Below are 18882 nucleotides of genomic sequence, written 5' to 3'. Positions count from 1 at the left end.
GGCAAAATAATTTTGTGTTTTTAATGACAAACTTGGAAGGTGTGGCCAGCGAGATCACCTCCTCCCTCTTCTGTGCAGCAGTTAAATGTTAAATGTCATCCAATGTTCCTAAATAAACTCAAAGCCCACCAGTTTGGCACAAAGTAAATGCGGGGGGGTTATGCAAGATTAATGTAAGCTGAAATAAGTGGGAACAGAATACAGAATGAAGAGGATGGCATAGAGATCCATTAAACATAACCATATATATTTTATTCTCAATACGGCAAAATACAAAGAATATTCAGGACAGACTCCCATTAGTAACAAGTAATACTCACTTCACAAGAATGTTTTTTTTGTTTTGTTTTTAAATTACATGATAGCCCAAGTTTGAAGACCAAACTCAATGAGTACCTTTACTTAATATTGCATCCATAATATATAGCATCTCTATCGTCAGTTCTTGTAAAACTAACCCAATTTCAAACTATTGTACTTTGTGTGTATGCTGCTTTGCTTGAGACAATTGTTCTTTAAAAAAAAAAGAAGTGGCACAACATACCGTATAAACTCCTACAACTCATTCTGACATTTAGAGAAATACCTCTTGTTTCAAAAGACATTTCAAATCAATTGTTCAAAAGGGATACGCATTAAGTAGAGCCTTCTCGTGAGGAAGAAACAGATGGTTTGTACATAATGACTTTTGACTGTATACACCTCATTTCCGCACGTCCGTCCATCCATTTTAAACGTGATCAACAATATACATTTCATGAATTTACACGTCTCTATATTAAATACAGAGGGGACAAAATATTAGCACTTGGATCTAAAAAGACATCGTTGATTATGATGGCGACCGTGATATTAACAGACCGTGTTCTGGAGCAGAAGACAAAGGCGTACAAATACGGTAACAAAATGATTAACAAATCGATATGCAATGTTTAAGAGACTAGGATGTCATCTATAACAACATGGAAGAAAAATACACAAAAGCTCAGAGAGAAAAGAAATGTGCATATAATATCTCACATATATATGTACAACATTTTTAAATTGCAATAAAAATGTCAACCTGTAGTAGAAATTCACCCTTAAAGAAATGTTCTATGTACAATTTATACATCTGTTTTTTTTAAATAGAAACATGCAAGTATTAACATCTTTCTACTGAATGTCAGAAAATGTAATATCTTACCCTGGATTCTTTCAAGTTAGAATTAATAATTACTACTTACACTGAAATCTCATAGTCAAAACAACCCACATATTATCAACATCCTCCTAAATAAAAATGGCATTCAGTACAAAGGCAAAGAAATAAAAATAAAAAGCTAAGAAGAAATTAACTAGGGCTAGGCAAAGGGGCAGAAAAATAAATAAATATGAGTAGCAAAATGTTAGAAATTACCCTAAAGCTAAATTTGTACATTTGACTATTATATACTGTATGGAACACAAGTGTTGGACCTAGAATTAGGAAGTGTACCAGTGTATGAAGACATTGAGTGGGTGGGCTGACCAAAAAAACAAACAAAACAAAACCACCCAGAGGAAATTAAATTGAGAAAAGTGGCCTCCAGCTTAAGGTACAAAATGGCTCAAGCCATCCGTGTTTGGTTATAAAAACAGACCTATATACACATATATACTAAACCAGTACACAAAGATGCAAAAGCTAAAAGGCATTGGACAGTTGTATCCAACAGGCTTCTTATCAGACATGGGGGGTGGGGGTGTCCCAAGTGTAAAAATTAAATATGTATTTTTCAGAAAACGATCTTTTTTGTTGTAAAAATCCTGCATAGATTAAAAATAAAATAATTGTTCCTCCGTCTCTCAATTTTTCCAATGTAAGATGAAATAACAGTATCCCCCCTACAAAAAAAAACAAACAAAAAACACAGGGAGCCAATAAGAAAAGGGTTCTAGTGTTCCAGCATGTTATTTTTAGGAAGTGGGCGAGGCAAAAAAAAAAAAACATCCTTTGTGTTGTTGTGGGTGACCACTAGGGCTGGGTTCAAAACATATATTCCAGATTCAAATCGATCATTTGAATAATCTGATATCAATTCATAAATCCCATATATATATATGCTATATTGTGTTGACTGCTGTAGTGTATTGGTCATGTATAAATAAAAAGTACATTAACGTAACCGCTTTGTGGTCAATTCAATATTCAAATGTAAACATTCATATTTTTAATACAGGTTAGAGGTCTCCAATTTACAGCATTCGTTCTCAGAGAATCCCCTTCATATCCAAGCAAAATTGGCAAATAAATCCATATCAAATCAGGACCTTGTGAATCGGAATGGATTGGGGGAAATGGGTGGCGACACCCAGCCCTAGTGACCGCTGATGAACATCACTGAAATCAAGCCAAGACAACTCTCTCAGGGCAACAGGTAGTGTGATTCTGTGGGCCCCACCTGCCTGCTGCATCATAAATAGACAATTAGGTGAAATATTCCTTAGTTTCTTTGTAATACACTTATGACTATTATGCTAGGTAGAGAATCAAGGAACTACTTATTTATTTTTTAATTTCATTTAAATAGCAATAATTACATATACAATAGAAATACTTTGCATTTCATGACCCCTGTTCAACCTTGTTTTAAGCCTTGTTTTAATGCATTTGAAAGTTATAACTTTGCTTCGCCAGAGAAACCGCTCGGTATATAAATAAAAATCTATATTGGCCATTTTTACTTTGCAATTGGAATATATAACCATCGTTTTTTTTCATTTTAATTGTTCAACACTGCTAATCTGAAGCTACTTTACAGCTTCATCCGTCCACTCACCTTCTTTCCTAAAAGGCCTTCTCTCCTATTTTTCAGTTCGCACTGGCCCTTTTCCTTCACAAACTGCAATGTAAATAACTGCATTGTATACACGAATACAATTTTGCAATACTTAAGACACACCCTGCTCTTCCTTAGAAAAATACACTATGAGCAGCAACCCTTTGCACGCCTCGGAAAGGTCAACAGAACGACACGTGTTTTGGAAGAGACTGTTCCTCTGGGAGATTCCTTAATGAGTAAGAAGAGTGTTAAAAACGTTTTACAGAAAGAAACACTGAAGTGTTCTGGAACTTCAGAGCATTAATGAGTCTCTTAGAGGAAGTGTAGTCGAGTAGCTACAGTTAAAAGGAAGAGTTTTTCATTTTTTGTTGGCTCAAAATAGACTACAAAGTGGCATTCCTCAAAGTTAACATTTCCATCAGTTTAATTCATAGGACAGACATTTGTAAAGAAATGTATGCCCACATTATCAAGTACCCACACTAGACCTTCCTCAGGCCATGTGGGCCTATCCCCAGAGCAACCTCTACAGTAGCTCCTAGAGGCGTGTTTGAAGGGAATAGATGACGGCAAAACAAGATGGGTGTACAGACGCTTGCCTGGTGGAGACAAACTGAGCGAAAACCATCTTAGGCGTTCATTCACCTTATTCACATATTGGTTGATGAGGTGGGGAAGATGAAGAGGTGCCGCCTCACTTCAATACTAAAACTTTAACACCATTAAAAACACCCCTAACGTAATTACAGACCCATGCTTACCTGACTCGGGTTGTTTTAAAACTGCCATAGTCTTCGTGTTTTGAAATTAATGTGAGTGAATTAGTAATCTGCTCACTGATCCATGTAAACAAACGGAGCCGCAAAAAAACAGCTACTTCGGAATGAAATTTGTAGCAGTTAGAATATGGCCTCCTCACCCCATCTTAATTTTCATTAAACATGGCTGTGAATAAGGCAAATGGGCACTCAGGATCTCTTGACTAGTAACTCACTTTCTTCTTTACATCAATGGAAAACATGGAAACACTGAATAAGGTTACAGGAAAGAGTAATTTTGACAGCTGGCTACCAGGTACCAAAGCCATTAAAACCGGAAACAGTTTATTTCCGAGCACTTCGACTATAACGAGTGTCTCCAGCAAAGACGAGTGTCTCCATAATTGGTTAAAATGTCCTTGAAGGACACATTATGCACTTTTGTTGCGTAATTGTTTTTGCGTAAAAATGGTGTTCGAAAGCACAAAATGGCTTCCATAGTCATAAGAAAGAAAAGAGTAAAAAAAAGAAAGAAAAAAAAATAATTAAAAAGAAGCGGAACATGTAAATACGTATTGGACATAATGGTACTCATCCGTTTTTCCTGTAGTTCACGTACAAGGCACAAAAAAGATAAAGAGAAAAACCTTCGTTTTAAAGCACCTTTGGTGTTCAAGGGAGGTACTTTGGTAAAAATTAAAAGAAAAGAAAAGAAAAGAAAAATAACTGAAAAAAACAATAGCCAAATTAAGTCAAAATGTGCTTGTAGCCCATAAACTAAACCACATTTTAGTGTATTCGTCTTCATAAATAACAATTCATTGAACGCTTCAGAGCCAGATAAAAGTTAAAAACATGGCTTTCTGTTACAAAACCAAAAGATAATGGAGTAATGACGCTGATATACGTAGTAGATAAAGACGCTTTTTCTTCTGTGCTGTGGTGGCGAAGACGCTGTCCTGCCCGTGCTGCAGTTGTGAGAGAGGGTGTGAGGGGTGCTGTGGAGGTTGTGAGAGGTGCTGTGGAGGGTGAGAGGCGCTGCGGAGGGTGTGAGAGGTGCTGTGGAGGGTGTGAGAGGCGCTGCGGAGGGTGTGAGAGGCGCTGCGGAGGGTGTGAGATGCTCCCAATTGCTCAGTGTTTTGGCAAAGCTGGTGTAGAGAACGGACACAGTGTTGGAGACATGTCTTGAGACGTTCATCACAAGTACATGGAGGACCAGAGGTGGACGGTGCCTGTGTGTGTGTATGTGTGCGCGTCTGCATGTGCCTGTGTGTGTGTGTGTGTGTGTGTGTGTGTGTGTGTGTGTGTGACTGACTGCATGTGCCTGTGTGTGTGTAACTGTGTGCACGCACAACTGAGCACACAGATGTGTGTATAGAAGTGCCTGTGGTGTGTGAGTGGAAGCAGCCTGTAAAAAAAAGGTAAGAGTCTCTCTCTCTAGGGAACAAGCTTGGTGTCCAGACGCAGCCAGTGGAGACCCTGCCGCGTGAAACGCACCAGTTCTGTCATACTGCTGGTGTTGAAGATCAGAGGCCCCATCGCCTTGTCCAAGTCCGTGAAGAACTCTGGGAAGAGTTACAAAAACATTACTTTATATTATTATTACTAAATGGCAGAAAATCCAATGCCGGTCACAGGCAAATTTGTAAAGCAAGTACAACGTTAGGTGGATAACTAATACTGTATTTTCCAAGATTTATGATTGCAATACAAGTGGGACAGGAAATATAGTCTTACATAAACTTTGACCTTTAGTTATTTTGGCCAATTGGGAGTAATGCTGCATATGAAGCTGGAAGGTCATGTTAGATTAGATTTAAATGTATTGTCATTATACAGCACAAGTACAGTACAACGTAAAGAGGTTTGGCATCTAACCAGAGAGCAAATGTAACGGTAAAATGCAACAGTATACAATGTACAGGTGATGAAACTGGGTATAAAATATATACATTAGTACTGCTGAGTGTAGTGCTAATCAGATGCATGTACAGAGTTGTACTACCAATATGTACAGTGATACAGGTATAAAGACAGTATTCATACTGGCCAGTAGCGTAACTAGCCTCCTCACCAACACCCGGTCCCGTGACCACATCACTCCTATCCTCCACTGGCTCCCGATCAAGGAACACATAAACTTCAAATGACTACTCCTGACCTTCAAAGCCCTCCATAGCCTGCCCCCCCCCCTACCTGACTGACCTCCTTCTCTCCTACCGCCCCACCCGTTCCCTCCGGTCCTCTTCCACGGCTTCCCTCACTGTGCCGTCATCCAAACTCAAACGTTTTGGTGACGGGGCAGTTTCACGAGCTGCACCCAGACTGTGGAACACCCTCCCTCAGACTGTCAGAGACTCTCCACCTTTAAATCCCAACTCAAAACCTACATGTTCTACCAAGCATACAACCTTCCCTACCCATAACCACCCTCCTCCAACCTACCACCTCCCCTACTTTCTCTCTCCCCGCCTCCCCTCGGTTTCCTTACTTCCCTGATTGTTCTCCTACTGGACTTTGTATTTGTTACCCGTTGGTTTTATGTCTTGCGTATTCATACTGTTGCTTATTCCCTGTGGTTCTTTGTTTCTCTGTTCATTTGTTTTGCTTATCGTCAGTGTCTTTGGGTTCTTGAAAAGCGCTATATAAATAAAATGTATTATTAGTAAGAGTAGGCAAGGGTTATGTATAGATATAGTATCTACAGATACGTAAGAGGATTATGGGCAGGCATGTATCAGAGTAGATATCAGTTTAAGAACAACAACACCACCGTTTACCTTTCTGCTCCTTCGCCAGCTGCTCAGCCTGGTCCCAGACCTCTGTGGCATACAGGAAGTTGGAGGTCACCTGGACGTAGCTGGCGGCCATCTGGTGGATGCGCTGAGGTATGGTTACTGACGAGCTGCCACTCCCACTGCTGCTGCCTGAAGAGTAACTGGTCGCCGTGCCGGGAGACAGCTTGGGGGAGACCGGAGACGGCATACCAGCGGCCTTACTGTGTGGGGGTTAGAAAAACATGGCTCAGACATGGGTAATAAAAGAATAGGCCTCCATTTATACATGTGTGAGAGAGAGAGCGAGAGAAAGAAAGAGAGAACGGCATTATTTCCCACATGTTTTAGGTTAGTGGTGGTGGCAAGCTGGGAAGGCCAATAAACAGTAGTGCAGTGTAATGGACCACGTACATGCAAGACAAGACATTATTAACCGGTTAAGCCCAAGCCATATTTTCAGAAAATGCGCCTAAAAGTACATACCCAGTAAATGGAAGATTACTCCATTTCTACAAGGACCATTTGCATGTTCTTGGTATCTAGGGACATCTATGGACCTCAGGGAATGTATTCCCAGTGCCAGAAATATTGTGTCTGTTACTATGCTTGAGTAAATAAATTGTAATGAAGCAAAAGTTGAATCAAATATTTTTTTTCATCTTTGATGCTAACATTGACCAGACGTGAATAATTGCCACTGAGCTCATTCAGCACAGTCTTGAGATCAAGTGTACTAAAATTCTAAGCAAATGAATAAAGGGCAGATGATTTACAGGTTTTTTTGTAGATACAGTACTGAATATTGCCACCCGGACACATGCAATTTGAAATATTAATATTGAATATCAGGTCAATAAATTACCTTATTATGGCCAAGTCTAGGGATGTCCGATATTGGCATTAAAATGTAATATCGGAAATTATCGGTATCGGTTTTCAACCTTTATTTACCCAGGCAAGCAAGTAAGAACAAATTCTTATTTTATTTATTGTCAAAAGTATACAAACGTACACACTCCACACACAGTCTGTATCAGTCCACTGGGTGCTATCATTGGCCAGGAGCCGACTCCCTAATGGCCACCATTGCTATACATACATTGTACAACATATATGTAGCCATCTGAGCCATGTTTTTGTTTTGTCCTTTTGTCATGTCCGTTAATGTACTTTTATAGTTTATATTATGTCTTTATTATGCTTATTGTCATTATTGTTGTTAGTGTCTGTTATTAAGTCTAATGTATTGTGATGTCTTGTTCTATGTATGTTTTGAAAAAATAAAATAAAAACATTTATAAAAAAAAGTATGCATAAAATGTGGTGTTAATTCCAAGACAAGAGATATGCAATGTTAATTACCTGAAATTGTTCAGTATTTTTTTGGGGGGAAACCGGTTGATATCGGTATCGGAAATTAAGAGTTGGACAATATCGGTATATCGGATATCGGTAAAAAAGCCAATATCGAACATCCCTAGCCAAGTCATACATCTATGGATTCAATCAATTTAATCTGGATTTAGTACCACCAGGCACCCGTTACAGGGCAGCAAAGAGCTGTAACAATATACGTTGTATTTTATGGCAATAACGTTCAGGTTTGTTTGACCTGTGAGATAGTCAATTTTCACGTCAATATATTTTTTTTTAACGTCAGCCGGCTGCAGCTTTGACATCGGCTGGTGCGAGCTGGGTAGTGTAGTTTTATGAAATTTTGACGTCCATTGAAAGCCCTGGGTCTCCCTCTTTCTTAGGACTATAACCATTTCATGACGCAGTCATTTCCTCGTGTCTATATCATCCGGTTTCCGATGCAATGCGCAGAGATTTCTTTATGCTGCCATCAGCGGCTAGTATAGATCTGGGGAGTGAGGTTCCACCTGTGATTTCCCCCCATTGTGGCCACCCATTGAAGATTAAAAACAGTATTACAGTCAAATCGTATTGTGTAGGTTCACTCTTTGACAGAGGTATACATTATTTAATTATTATACTGTTACAAACTTTACTATACGGTTTTATATTGTAATCTTTACTCTTTTCCATAGTGTATGAAACATTAGAAACATGAAAAGGCGTTTAAAAACAAACAAGTAATCATGAGTATAATTCCAATAGTGTTATGTCTGTAGTTTTGACTATTTTGGTTTCCTAATATCCTCTCAGCGCGGCAGCGTTTGCTCGAGACTGGTCGTCAAATGCAATTAATCCTTTCCTGGAAAGATGTAGTTTTGCATTAGGTACAGTCTTGTGCCCATGACTTTTTTTTCTTGTTTTTCTCAAATGTAAAAACGCAGATCTCATTTAATTCTGCTAAACTATGCTCCCATCAAATACCAGACCAATTGAATAAATCTAACCATATAAACCCTCTACCTTGAAAAACACCTATGGTAAAAAAAAAATCCAGAACCAGGCGGGTCTTAAAACTACCACATGACTCCCCAAGTCTAAAAGCCAATCTGTCAATCAAGCGGTCAGTTGGTAAAAATAAAATACAAATAAAAGTATAATCCCAAACGTGTCTAGGAATAGCAGAACAATGCAGGGTCTGCATTGCAGGAGGCCAAGGAAGGAATGCCAGAAGGAATGCCTCTGCTCAGGCCACTGTGGGGCAGCAGTGAACAGACGGGCAGCTTGTCAAACATAGCTGGCTCACTAGGGATGGGTACCGTTCACATTTGAACCGATACTGTGAATCGATACCGGTACCCAACGGTACCTTCTTTCTGTAGTTTACTCTCTAAAAATGTAATCTACCTAGAGGTGGGCATAGATACTTTTTTTAAATCTAGATTAATCTATCTGCAATCCTGGAGTTAATCTACCGTACTTTTCGGACTATAAACCGCGGCTTTTCCCCCCATTTTTCGACCCTGCGTCTTATATAACGGTGCGGCTTATATGTGACTAGACGTGACCAAACCTGAAAATGTAAAAATCTAAATATTGCTTTTTTGACTGCATTGAAATGTTATTCATCTGTTCCCCTATTTGCTAAACTTAATACAACTTGTAAATTAGTTAATTCTTGTTATTTGTCCGACAGTATTGTGTCCCAATGCTAATTACATATGGTAATTAAACATTAAAACACCTGCAGCTTATAGTCCAGTGCGGCTTATATATGTACACATCATTCAATTTAGCTGCGGCGGCTTATAGTCAGGTGCGGCTTATAGTGCGAAAAGTACGGTATATTAATCTAGATTAAAATGGCTCCAAAAAAACAAAAAAAAAGTCTGCCGAAGGCATTCAAAATATGTGTTCTACTCAAATAATGACCAGAGGAGGAGATTTATCCTCTCCTCTTCATCTGAGGAGTCACTAGCTGTTCTATCTCCTTGTTCAACAGCATGAACATGTCTCTTCTTTTTGTAATTTCCAGTGTTTCTTTTAAAACCAGACTTATCGTAATTTTCTGTGCCCTTCTTATTTCTACATGCACGGTTCTATGTGGCCTTTTTTACACAATTACTCCAATCCATTTCTTTACACCAACATGTTGGTGCAAGATGTCCTGTTTTTCCACAACGAAAACACAGACCCTGGCCGCTTTGCCCGTCACTGACCTGGTGCCCTCTACTGGTCGTTGCATGTAACTGCTGGGTTTCCTTTGATGCCATTTCCATTGTTACACTGATATTGACAGCTCTCTCCAGTGTCAAATCACTCAGTCAGTAGTTTCTTCTGTGCACCTTCATTTCTTAATCCACACACAAGCCTGTCTCTCAATGTGTCGTTTAGTGAATCTCTAAATTCACAATGTTCAGCTAATTTTCTTAAAGCTGCAACAAACATTGTAACAGACTCTCCTTCCTCCTGGCTGCATCTGTGGACAGGCGGTGTGGGGGGAGTGGAGCACAACTGTTCTCCACCACATGCTGCTCACACACACTGCTTCTGCAGACTGACTGCTCTCACACACACTGCTTCTGCAGACTGACTGCTCTCACACACACTGCTTCTGCAGACTGACTGCTCTCACACACTGCTTCTGCAGACTGACTGCTCTCACACACTGCTTCTGCAGACTGACTGCTCACACACACACTGCTTGTGCAGACTGACTGCTCACACACTGCTTGTGCAGACTGACTGCTCACACACTGCTTGTGCAGACTGACTGCTCACACACTGCTTCTGCAGACTGACTGCTCACACACTGCTTGTGCACTGACTGCTCACACACTGCTTGTGCAGACTGACTGCTCACACACTGCTTGTGCAGACTGACTGCTCACACACTGCTTGTGCAGACTGACTGCTCACACACTGCTTGTGCAGACTGACTGCTCACACACTTCTTCTGCAGACTGACTGCTCACACACTTCTTCTGCAGACTGACTGCTCACACACTTCTTCTGCAGACTGACTGCTCACACACCGCTTCTGAAGACTTTGTCCTCTTCAATTCCATTAGCTATAATGAAGTAATCAAAACGCTCAGTTTAACAGTTCCATTGCTCCACATTGTCATCAAACGGTCCAATATTTCCAATAACCCAAGTCATTTCTGTTGTAAACACTCACGATAGTCCAGTCGATCCTTCCTTTAGTGTGTAAAGTGGATTTCCTCTTCTTAATGTAGATGTTTCCAAGTGCCGGGCCACGACGTGAGCTAACATTAGGGATGGGTACCTTTCACATTTGAACCGATACGGTACCCAACGGTACCTTTTTTCGGTACTTTAGTCTCAAGAAATTTAATTTACCTACCTCAGCCGTGAAAGAAAAAATCCAAACTTCAAATAACTACAATTTCGACAGTTTTCGGCTTGCCATTGCTCCGACTGCTTTGTTGTTGAATCAAGTCAAATCCTAGGTAAGCATATATTGTGCGTGTGAACGTTGACATGAAAAGAAAAAAGTATCTCACTTGAATCGATACTCTGTAGTACCGACGTGTTTCGATTCGGTACCTCAAAAGTACCGAATTCGGTACCCATCCCTAGCTAACATGCTAACTCGCTAAGCTAACATGGTAAACAAAGGTCCCAACGGACTTCTTTCTTGCATTGCGCAGATTCAGACGTCCTCATCGCCGAATTGTGTTATATCCTGAGGACTTCTTAACCTCACCTGTATAACAATGATTACCGGACCACTACTTTAGTTTGACACCTTATTCAGACTACATCTCAGGTACATACGCGCAATCACTTCCTGAGACCACAGCGTCACGCTGGGAACTACGGCAAGTATTTAAGGACAATACATCACACTCCCAGACCCAACTTTGAGAAATAGATTAACGGCGTCAATTGTATTATCGCGCGATAATAGTCCCGCGTTAACGGCCCAGCTCTAATTATTATTACTTTATTATTATTTACATCTTACTGATGTAAAGCACTTTGAACTGCAATCCCCTGTATGAAAGGTGCTATACAAATAAAGTTATTATTATTTATTTAGATCATATATATATACTAGTGCCGTCAATCGATTAAAATATTTAACTCGATTAATCGCATTTTTTTTCTACCTTAAACAGATCTTTTTCAAGTTCCAAGTTTTAATACTCGAATCAACATGCGAGTCAACAAATGCTTGCTTTATGCAGCCATTTAACACAAAAGGATGACCCTCATGCATTGCAAATTTGTATCAAATTCAAAACAGAGTGATGCACAAAATAACTTAAAAGAAAATAATAATTTAAAACAATGAATAAAGTGTGCATGAAATAATAGGGGAAAGAGGAACTTGTTACTCTCCCAGCTCTCTTTCTCTCTTGCCCCTTCCTCATCTCTCTCAACCCCCTCTCTCTCTCTATATCTCACACACACACACACTTCAGAAACAAACATAGTATCAATGAGAGCATCAATAATACACCTGAGTGAAGTCTAGTAAAAAAAAAAATATTTTAAAGTAAAAAAAAATTAAATCAACAAAATGTCTTAAAAGTTAATAGTGACGCAAGTTAAAAAAAATAGTGGTGTTAATAGAATCGGGCGATAACGCATTAATACCGCGTTAACTTTGACAGCCTTAATATATACACAGTCAGTCACACACATAATATTATTCTTTTCATAAATTATGTATTAGAAGGAAGGGTCATCACGTCAAAATACCAGCGTTCTATGCTTATCTGCGAGACAGCGCCAAAATGCAAGCAGGAGCAGTGTCTCTGTCACTCTGCATGTCGACTGCTCCACTGTCTGTGTGTCCGTCAACTGAACTCTGCTTTGGTCAAATCACATTCCCCCACCCACAGTCTGCGAATCAGAGGCAGAGTAGGGCGGGTCTTCATGACACATTTGGTTGTCTCTCACCTGGGGGAGTGAATCTTTTTAGAAGGCTCTGGGGCAGTGTGTAACGCATAATTATGTTTATTATATATATCTATGGTGTAGCCAGGGCATGAAATTAACTTTTTGACTCACTGGCCAGTGGCGGGTAGATGGGAAAAATCTACCCGCCAAGCATATTTCTTACCAGCCAAATTTTTTGTAATTTTTTTTTTATAATAAAATATATATATTATATAATCATACTTGTAGTTGTATTATCTGCGAGACATCACCACCACGCAACAAGTCTAAATGCTCGCTATCTGCAAACAGCTCCACGGTCTTGTGTGTATACTCGAGTAGCCTCCAGCTCCAGCAAGGATTCTCCGGCGCTGCAGCTGGACCCTATACTCGAGTAGCCTCCAGCTCCAGCAAGGATTCTCCGGCGCTGCAGCTGTACCCTATACTCTACATTCAGCATGCCCTCATGCGATGGAAGCCAGGGGCTCGAATACGCATCGAATCAATGTCATAAGACATTGATATCAGGAGCTATCTGTAGCTACTGCTAGCCGGCTAGATAACGTTAAGACAACGCCTCAGTGAACTATTTTGTTTACTTGGTCATTTCGTAGTGAGCTAACGTGAGCTACCTAGCCAACGGAGGTATTATGCACTACTAGACTTGCTGGAGCATTTGTTGATATCAGGAGCCATCAGTAGCTAGCCGGCTAGATAACGTTAGACAATGCCTCATGTATGAAACTAAAAGTGAATAGTTGACTGGGTCATTTTGTAACGGTAGCTAACGTTAGCTCACAGAGGTCCCACTAGAGCAGTCAGCAGACTGCCCGACTCGCCCGAGGCAATAGCCTCTGTGTTTACACGGATTTGGGAGGGGCAGGAGGAGGAGGAGCCGAGGAGGAGCAGTGCGCTGCATGTCTGTGTGCTTGAGACAGCGAGTGAGAACTCCGCTAAGAATTGGATCATGTTTTTCTATCGGTTTTCAGATTACTATTTCGTTGCCCGCCACATGGCGGACAGACCTCTCAGTCTCACTCGCCAAACGTAAAATCTGCCCGCCAATGGCGGGCTCTAATTTCGTGCCCTGGATGTAGCGTATGTTAGCGGGCCTCCGTCATCTTACTACACTTAGTAAGTAACTTACTCGTCACACACAAAAAGTGCCAACGCTTGGTTTGCACAAGCTGAACCGCAACGTGTGGTTTTCGTTTTGCAGTAAACTAAATAAATAACCGAAAATTGGCACCGTTGGATCTCACGTGAATCGATACTCTGTAGTACCAACGTGTTTCGGTAGCTACCTTTAAAAGTACCGAATTCGGTACCCATCCCTATGGCTCACAGACGGAAAATTTCCGAAAAATATAAAGATTCCGTCATAAACGGCATTTACTGGAATATTCTCGAATACACTAGTCACGTTGTCATTTGTCGGCCTATTTATGAATAGTTTTCAAATAAACGCTAGATTATCGATAGTATATGTGTACTTATGCACGCTATAGAAGCGGGTTGAAAAATCAATTACCTCATTTCCTCAACATCACACACACATATACACATACGGGACACGATATCTCAGTGAAATCAGCTGATTATCCTAACATAGACTCCTTACCTTACAACAGATGTTCTCCAAAAAGGATTATTCCAATTCCTGATCGCCATTCCAAATATCGATCGAGTTTATTGATCGATTATTGGCTGCTGTAAATATATATTCCCGGCTGCTTTCCGTCTCGCTATCACTTCCCTCTTCATCAGACGGCTTGCCAGCATAGTGGAGCCAGTAGGCTCCCCACCCACCCATCAACCTGTGTAATCGAATGGGCTGCAGTTACACAGGGATAGACGATAGGGGGCGGTATTTTCCCATCGGAGCTCCTAGAGGGGCTGCTGTACCAACGGGAGACTCAGTTGATGAAATATGAATTCAGATCGGTAATATAAAAAAAAAACGATAATTGGCGTTGTCGGCATTCAACGGGCGGGGCGAAATAACGACATAACATGTCGCCGGCATCCAAAGTGTTAATGCAGATAAAACTGAGATGTTAATTGTTGGCCCCCCAAACCACAGAGGCCTGTTTCAGGACATCTCCCTCAACTTTGATACTTGTCATGTATCCCAGAGCTCCACCATAAAAAACCTCTGAGTCATCTTTGATTCCTCCCTCTCATTTAATGCACATAAAAAATTTCACCAAAATTGCCTTCTTCCATCTTCATAATATCGCAAAGATTCGCCCCATTTTAACTCTGGCTGATGCTGAAACCCTGATTCATGCCTTTGTCTCATCACGTCTGGACTACTGTAATGCACTTTTTTCAGGCCTACCTAATTCAAGCATCAAAAATCTTCAACTCGTGCAAAATGCGGCTGCACGGATACTAACTAGAAAATTTGATCACATCACACCAGTTCTGTCCACCCTACACTGGCTTCCTATTCAAGCCCGATCCGACTTTAAAGTGCTACTCCTCACCTACAACATTTTAAATGGGCTTGCACCGCTCTATCTATCCGATCTCATCTCTCGATACTCGCCTGCTCGTGCTCTGCGCTCACAAAATGCGGGACTTCTATCGATTCCTAGGGTTAAAAAGAAAGCCGCCGGCCACAGAGCCTTTGTCTAACGCGCTCCCTACTAGAGTTGTTAAATGCCGCCGATACTGCCTAAAATTCTGGTATCGGTATCGGCGAGTACCCTCTAATTCTGCGCTCTGATACCATATGACGTAATTCATCAACAACACTGCGGTCTGCTGAGTGAGCAATGAGCATTATAAAAGAAACGTGTTTTTAACCGACCATGAATTAAAGTCAATGCCATGTCATTTTAACAGCAGATACTTTCTTAAATGTCACATCGTCCCGACAGAGCGCTGTTGACGGGGAGCTCTGATGGGTTCGCTTGGTGGTGTTATTAGCATTGAACAGCTAACCGAAAGCTAGCGTTAACTAACGTTAAAGTTTTAGCTTTAGCGTTACCTTGGCTAAAGTTGGGGCTATTCATAATCCAGCAATAATGGCTGCAGACCTGCAAGCAAAGTACAGCAAGTTGGCAAAGGAGTATTCCAACGTAAATCACATTTTCACCAGTAACGTTAGTCTTTCCATCTACCGGTAGCTCATGCTAGCTAACCTAGCTCACGTTAACGTCGTCACTGATCGACCACCTCGCGTACACAATTAATGACATGTTGCGGACAGCCATATCGGTGACAATGTTTAGCTTTTAGTGCCAAATGATAAGAGTCTGAGGCGGAGTCTCAAAAGAGAATGTTGAATATTTATTGTGCAAAAATCCCAACAGAGCCTCTACTACTTAAACGGAGCCTTGTGGAAGCAAGTGCAGCAACGAATAATGTCCGTGTGGAACTAATGTGCCAACAACCTTTCCGTGGGTGAACTCATTGAGATAGTTTTCAATTACTGAAACTAATCTATACAATCACCTGTTGTTGAATAAATACCATTACTTTATAGTTATTACTAAAAAACTGTATATATAAAACAGTACCTGTATACATTTTTTTTTTTATGTTTTATAATTTATATAATATATATATATTTTTTTTTAATGTATGCACTGGTATCGGATCAGTATCGGTATCGGCCGATCGGATCGGGAAGGAAAAAATGGTGTCGGAACATCTCTACTCCCTACCTATGGAACAAATTACCTGCCGTCGTCAGGGGCGCCTGCTCTGTTGAAGCTTTTAAATCCCTGCTTAAGACCCATCTTTTCCCTCTCTCCTTCAACCTACCCTGATCTCACCTGGTTGGGGACTGACCTTTAGATTAATCCGTCTAGTTTAGTTAGGATGTCTATTTTCTCCCATGTCTGCTTTTCTGCAGACATGGGAGAACCTTTTGGCCTCTGTCTCTGTCTCGACCGGTCCCGTGGAACGGCTTCGTGCCGCCTTCTGTCTGGCCTGCAGTGCTGAACCTTCTGAGTGGCTCCTCTAGGGCTGGGCGATATATCGAGTATACTCGATGTATCGCGGCTTGTTCTACATGAGATGTAGTAAATTACTATATCGTGAACATCGAGTATATGTTGTCACGTCGCGGCTGAGATGAGACTTGCTTTAGCGCAGAGCTGTCCTCTCATTTCATTATAGACACAGACTAGCGCAGACCTTTAATGACATGCAATTTAATTAACGTGAGCAATGGGCTAACATTAGCTGCTAACTAGTTATCCCATGACTAGGCTAAGCGAACTAGCGTCAGCTGCTAACTCTGGAAACGCTCAAAGCAGACTCCACAATACTAGTTCCATTCGTGAGGAAAGGGGGTGGATTATATTGACGATGCTTGACAACCAGGCATCCAGTTCACTGGAGGATGCGACCCTCTCTGCGTGCCCTCCTGTCTCCGGCTGTCTCGTAGTGATGACCGGAGTGCTGGACGTCCCGCGATGATGACGGTGAGGTTGCGACCCTCTCTGCGCCGCCCCCTATCTCCGGCTGTCTCTGAGCGATGACCGGAGTGTTGAACGCCCTGTGAGTAAGACGGGGAGGATGCGACCCTCCTTGCGCCGCCCCTGTGCCTCAAATAGATCCGCTATCAGCTCTATCCTATCGGCTTTGCGATAGGTAAATTGGTCAGAGCCATTATTTCATTTGAGGTTTTTCCCAGAAATAAATGTTTTATTTCCAAACATCTCTTCCACGAACTAGAGGCCTGCGGGAGAGGAGGAAAACTAGAGAGGCCTGCAGGAGAGGAGGAAAACTAGAGAGGCCTGCGGGAGAGGAGGAAAACTAGAGAGGCCTGCAGGAGAGGAGGAAAACTAGAGAGGCCTGCGGGAGAGGAGGAAAACTAGAGAGGCCTGCAGGAGAGGAGGAAAACTAGAGAGGCCTGCAGGAGAGAAGGAGAAATGAACTTACTTTCCCACTCCGGGAGAGGGGGCCTGGGTGTTACTCAGGGAATTCTGGGAAACACAAAACACGAAGAGGAACGTCATACATGTGGGAGCCACAAAGTTAATTGATACAAATTCAGTGACTTTTGTTACAACTGAATATATAAGAACCAGAACATTTCTTCAAACTTGTATTACAATATTATAATTATTTTCTTATTTCTGACAGTATAGCGATATTTTATGGTATTTGGTTTTTCCAGTGCAAAGTACAGTGCGAATTAATCTATTGGTATCTTTTTCTTTTGGCAATACAATTGTCTTGGTGCTTTTTCATTCAAAAGAGTATATTTTAATCCAATCTTCATCCCAAAATCTTTATAATACTGCTTCAATGAACCATTTTAGATCAACTTAGAATATACTATATTTTATAAATATGTATACTTTTACGATTTGTATATATTTTATAAAAAAAATTATTAACCAAGCAATGATTTATTTTCTGTGTACCTTTAAATGTTCTGTGAGTGTTTTGGAGTATTTCATCGCGCTCTCTTTTCTAAGCTTGAACAACCGTAAGTACAGGAGGGACTGGCATCGCAGGCTGGAGGAACAAGAGAAGCACAAATTATTATGTAGAAATAACAGCAACAAGGCATATTTGTCAAGGAAAGAAGAAATTAACCGTTGCACAGAACTATATAAGTCAGTTTTGCAGCCAATATATTAGCAGTTGTAAAGTAAATCGTATTTATTTGGAGTGCAAGTGTGATTACATCACCTTTCACTATGAATGTAAGCAACACAATCATTTGTTTTGAAAACAACTATCTAAAAACATAATACAATAAGGACTTATATGGTTCCTCAGTGAAAGTCCAGACTGATTAAAACAAAGAAAAGACCATGTCTGTTTGAGTGGAGTAGGATGACACCATTAAAAGAGTAACTATGCCCAATTCAAAAATGCATACAGTTTATTCCTGTGGTCCAATAGTCAAAGAATATTGGACAATATTATAACACAGAGCACCCAGGGGAATGTTCAGAGTATACAGGTTATGCTTCAGAACTGAGAACATTACTATACAATAAACCTCAAGTGATTTGGGTTTTAAAGGAACACGCCAACATTTTGGGAAATTAGCTAACCGTCTTCTCCGGTTAGCCTAGGCCAGGGGTCAGCAACCTTTACTATCAAAAGAGCCACTTTTCCCCTGTCCAACAAAATAAAATGCTCAGGGAGCCCCACAACCTATTTACCCTTAAAATGAAGATAACAGTGTATAACGTTTTATATATCCCCAAGCATACCCCACATTTAGCATAAAACACCTGACAATTGCATACCCAAAGTAATTTGCGATTTATTATACTTTATACTTATAGCAGTTTGTTG

The 18882-nt window shown here is 40.8% G+C and overlaps 1 protein-coding gene across 3 annotated transcripts in view; it reads right to left on the bottom strand.

Moving 5' to 3' along the window:
• Positions 1 to 230: 230 nt before the first annotated feature.
• aff4 (AF4/FMR2 family, member 4) overlaps positions 231 to 18882 on the bottom strand; it is an 81500-nt gene continuing 62848 nt past the window's right edge. For all 3 annotated transcript variants that reach the window (XM_084320724.1, XM_084320725.1, XM_084320726.1), the window contains 4 exons: positions 17994 to 18087; positions 17506 to 17549; positions 6343 to 6560; positions 231 to 5127 (listed from right to left, as the gene is read on the bottom strand). In XM_084320724.1, coding sequence (XP_084176850.1) covers positions 5000 to 5127; positions 6343 to 6560; positions 17506 to 17549; positions 17994 to 18087 — 484 coding nt within the window. In that variant the 3' untranslated portion in view covers positions 231 to 4999. The remainder of the gene's footprint in view (positions 5128 to 6342; positions 6561 to 17505; positions 17550 to 17993; positions 18088 to 18882) is intronic.

Source organism: Notolepis coatsorum, assembly GCF_963971535.1.
Source record: "Notolepis coatsorum genome assembly, chromosome: 8".
Classification (NCBI taxonomy): Eukaryota; Metazoa; Chordata; class Actinopteri; order Aulopiformes; family Paralepididae; genus Notolepis; species Notolepis coatsorum.
The sequence above is the reverse complement of the archived record's forward strand: the minus strand, read 5'-3'. Positions and strand labels throughout refer to the sequence as shown.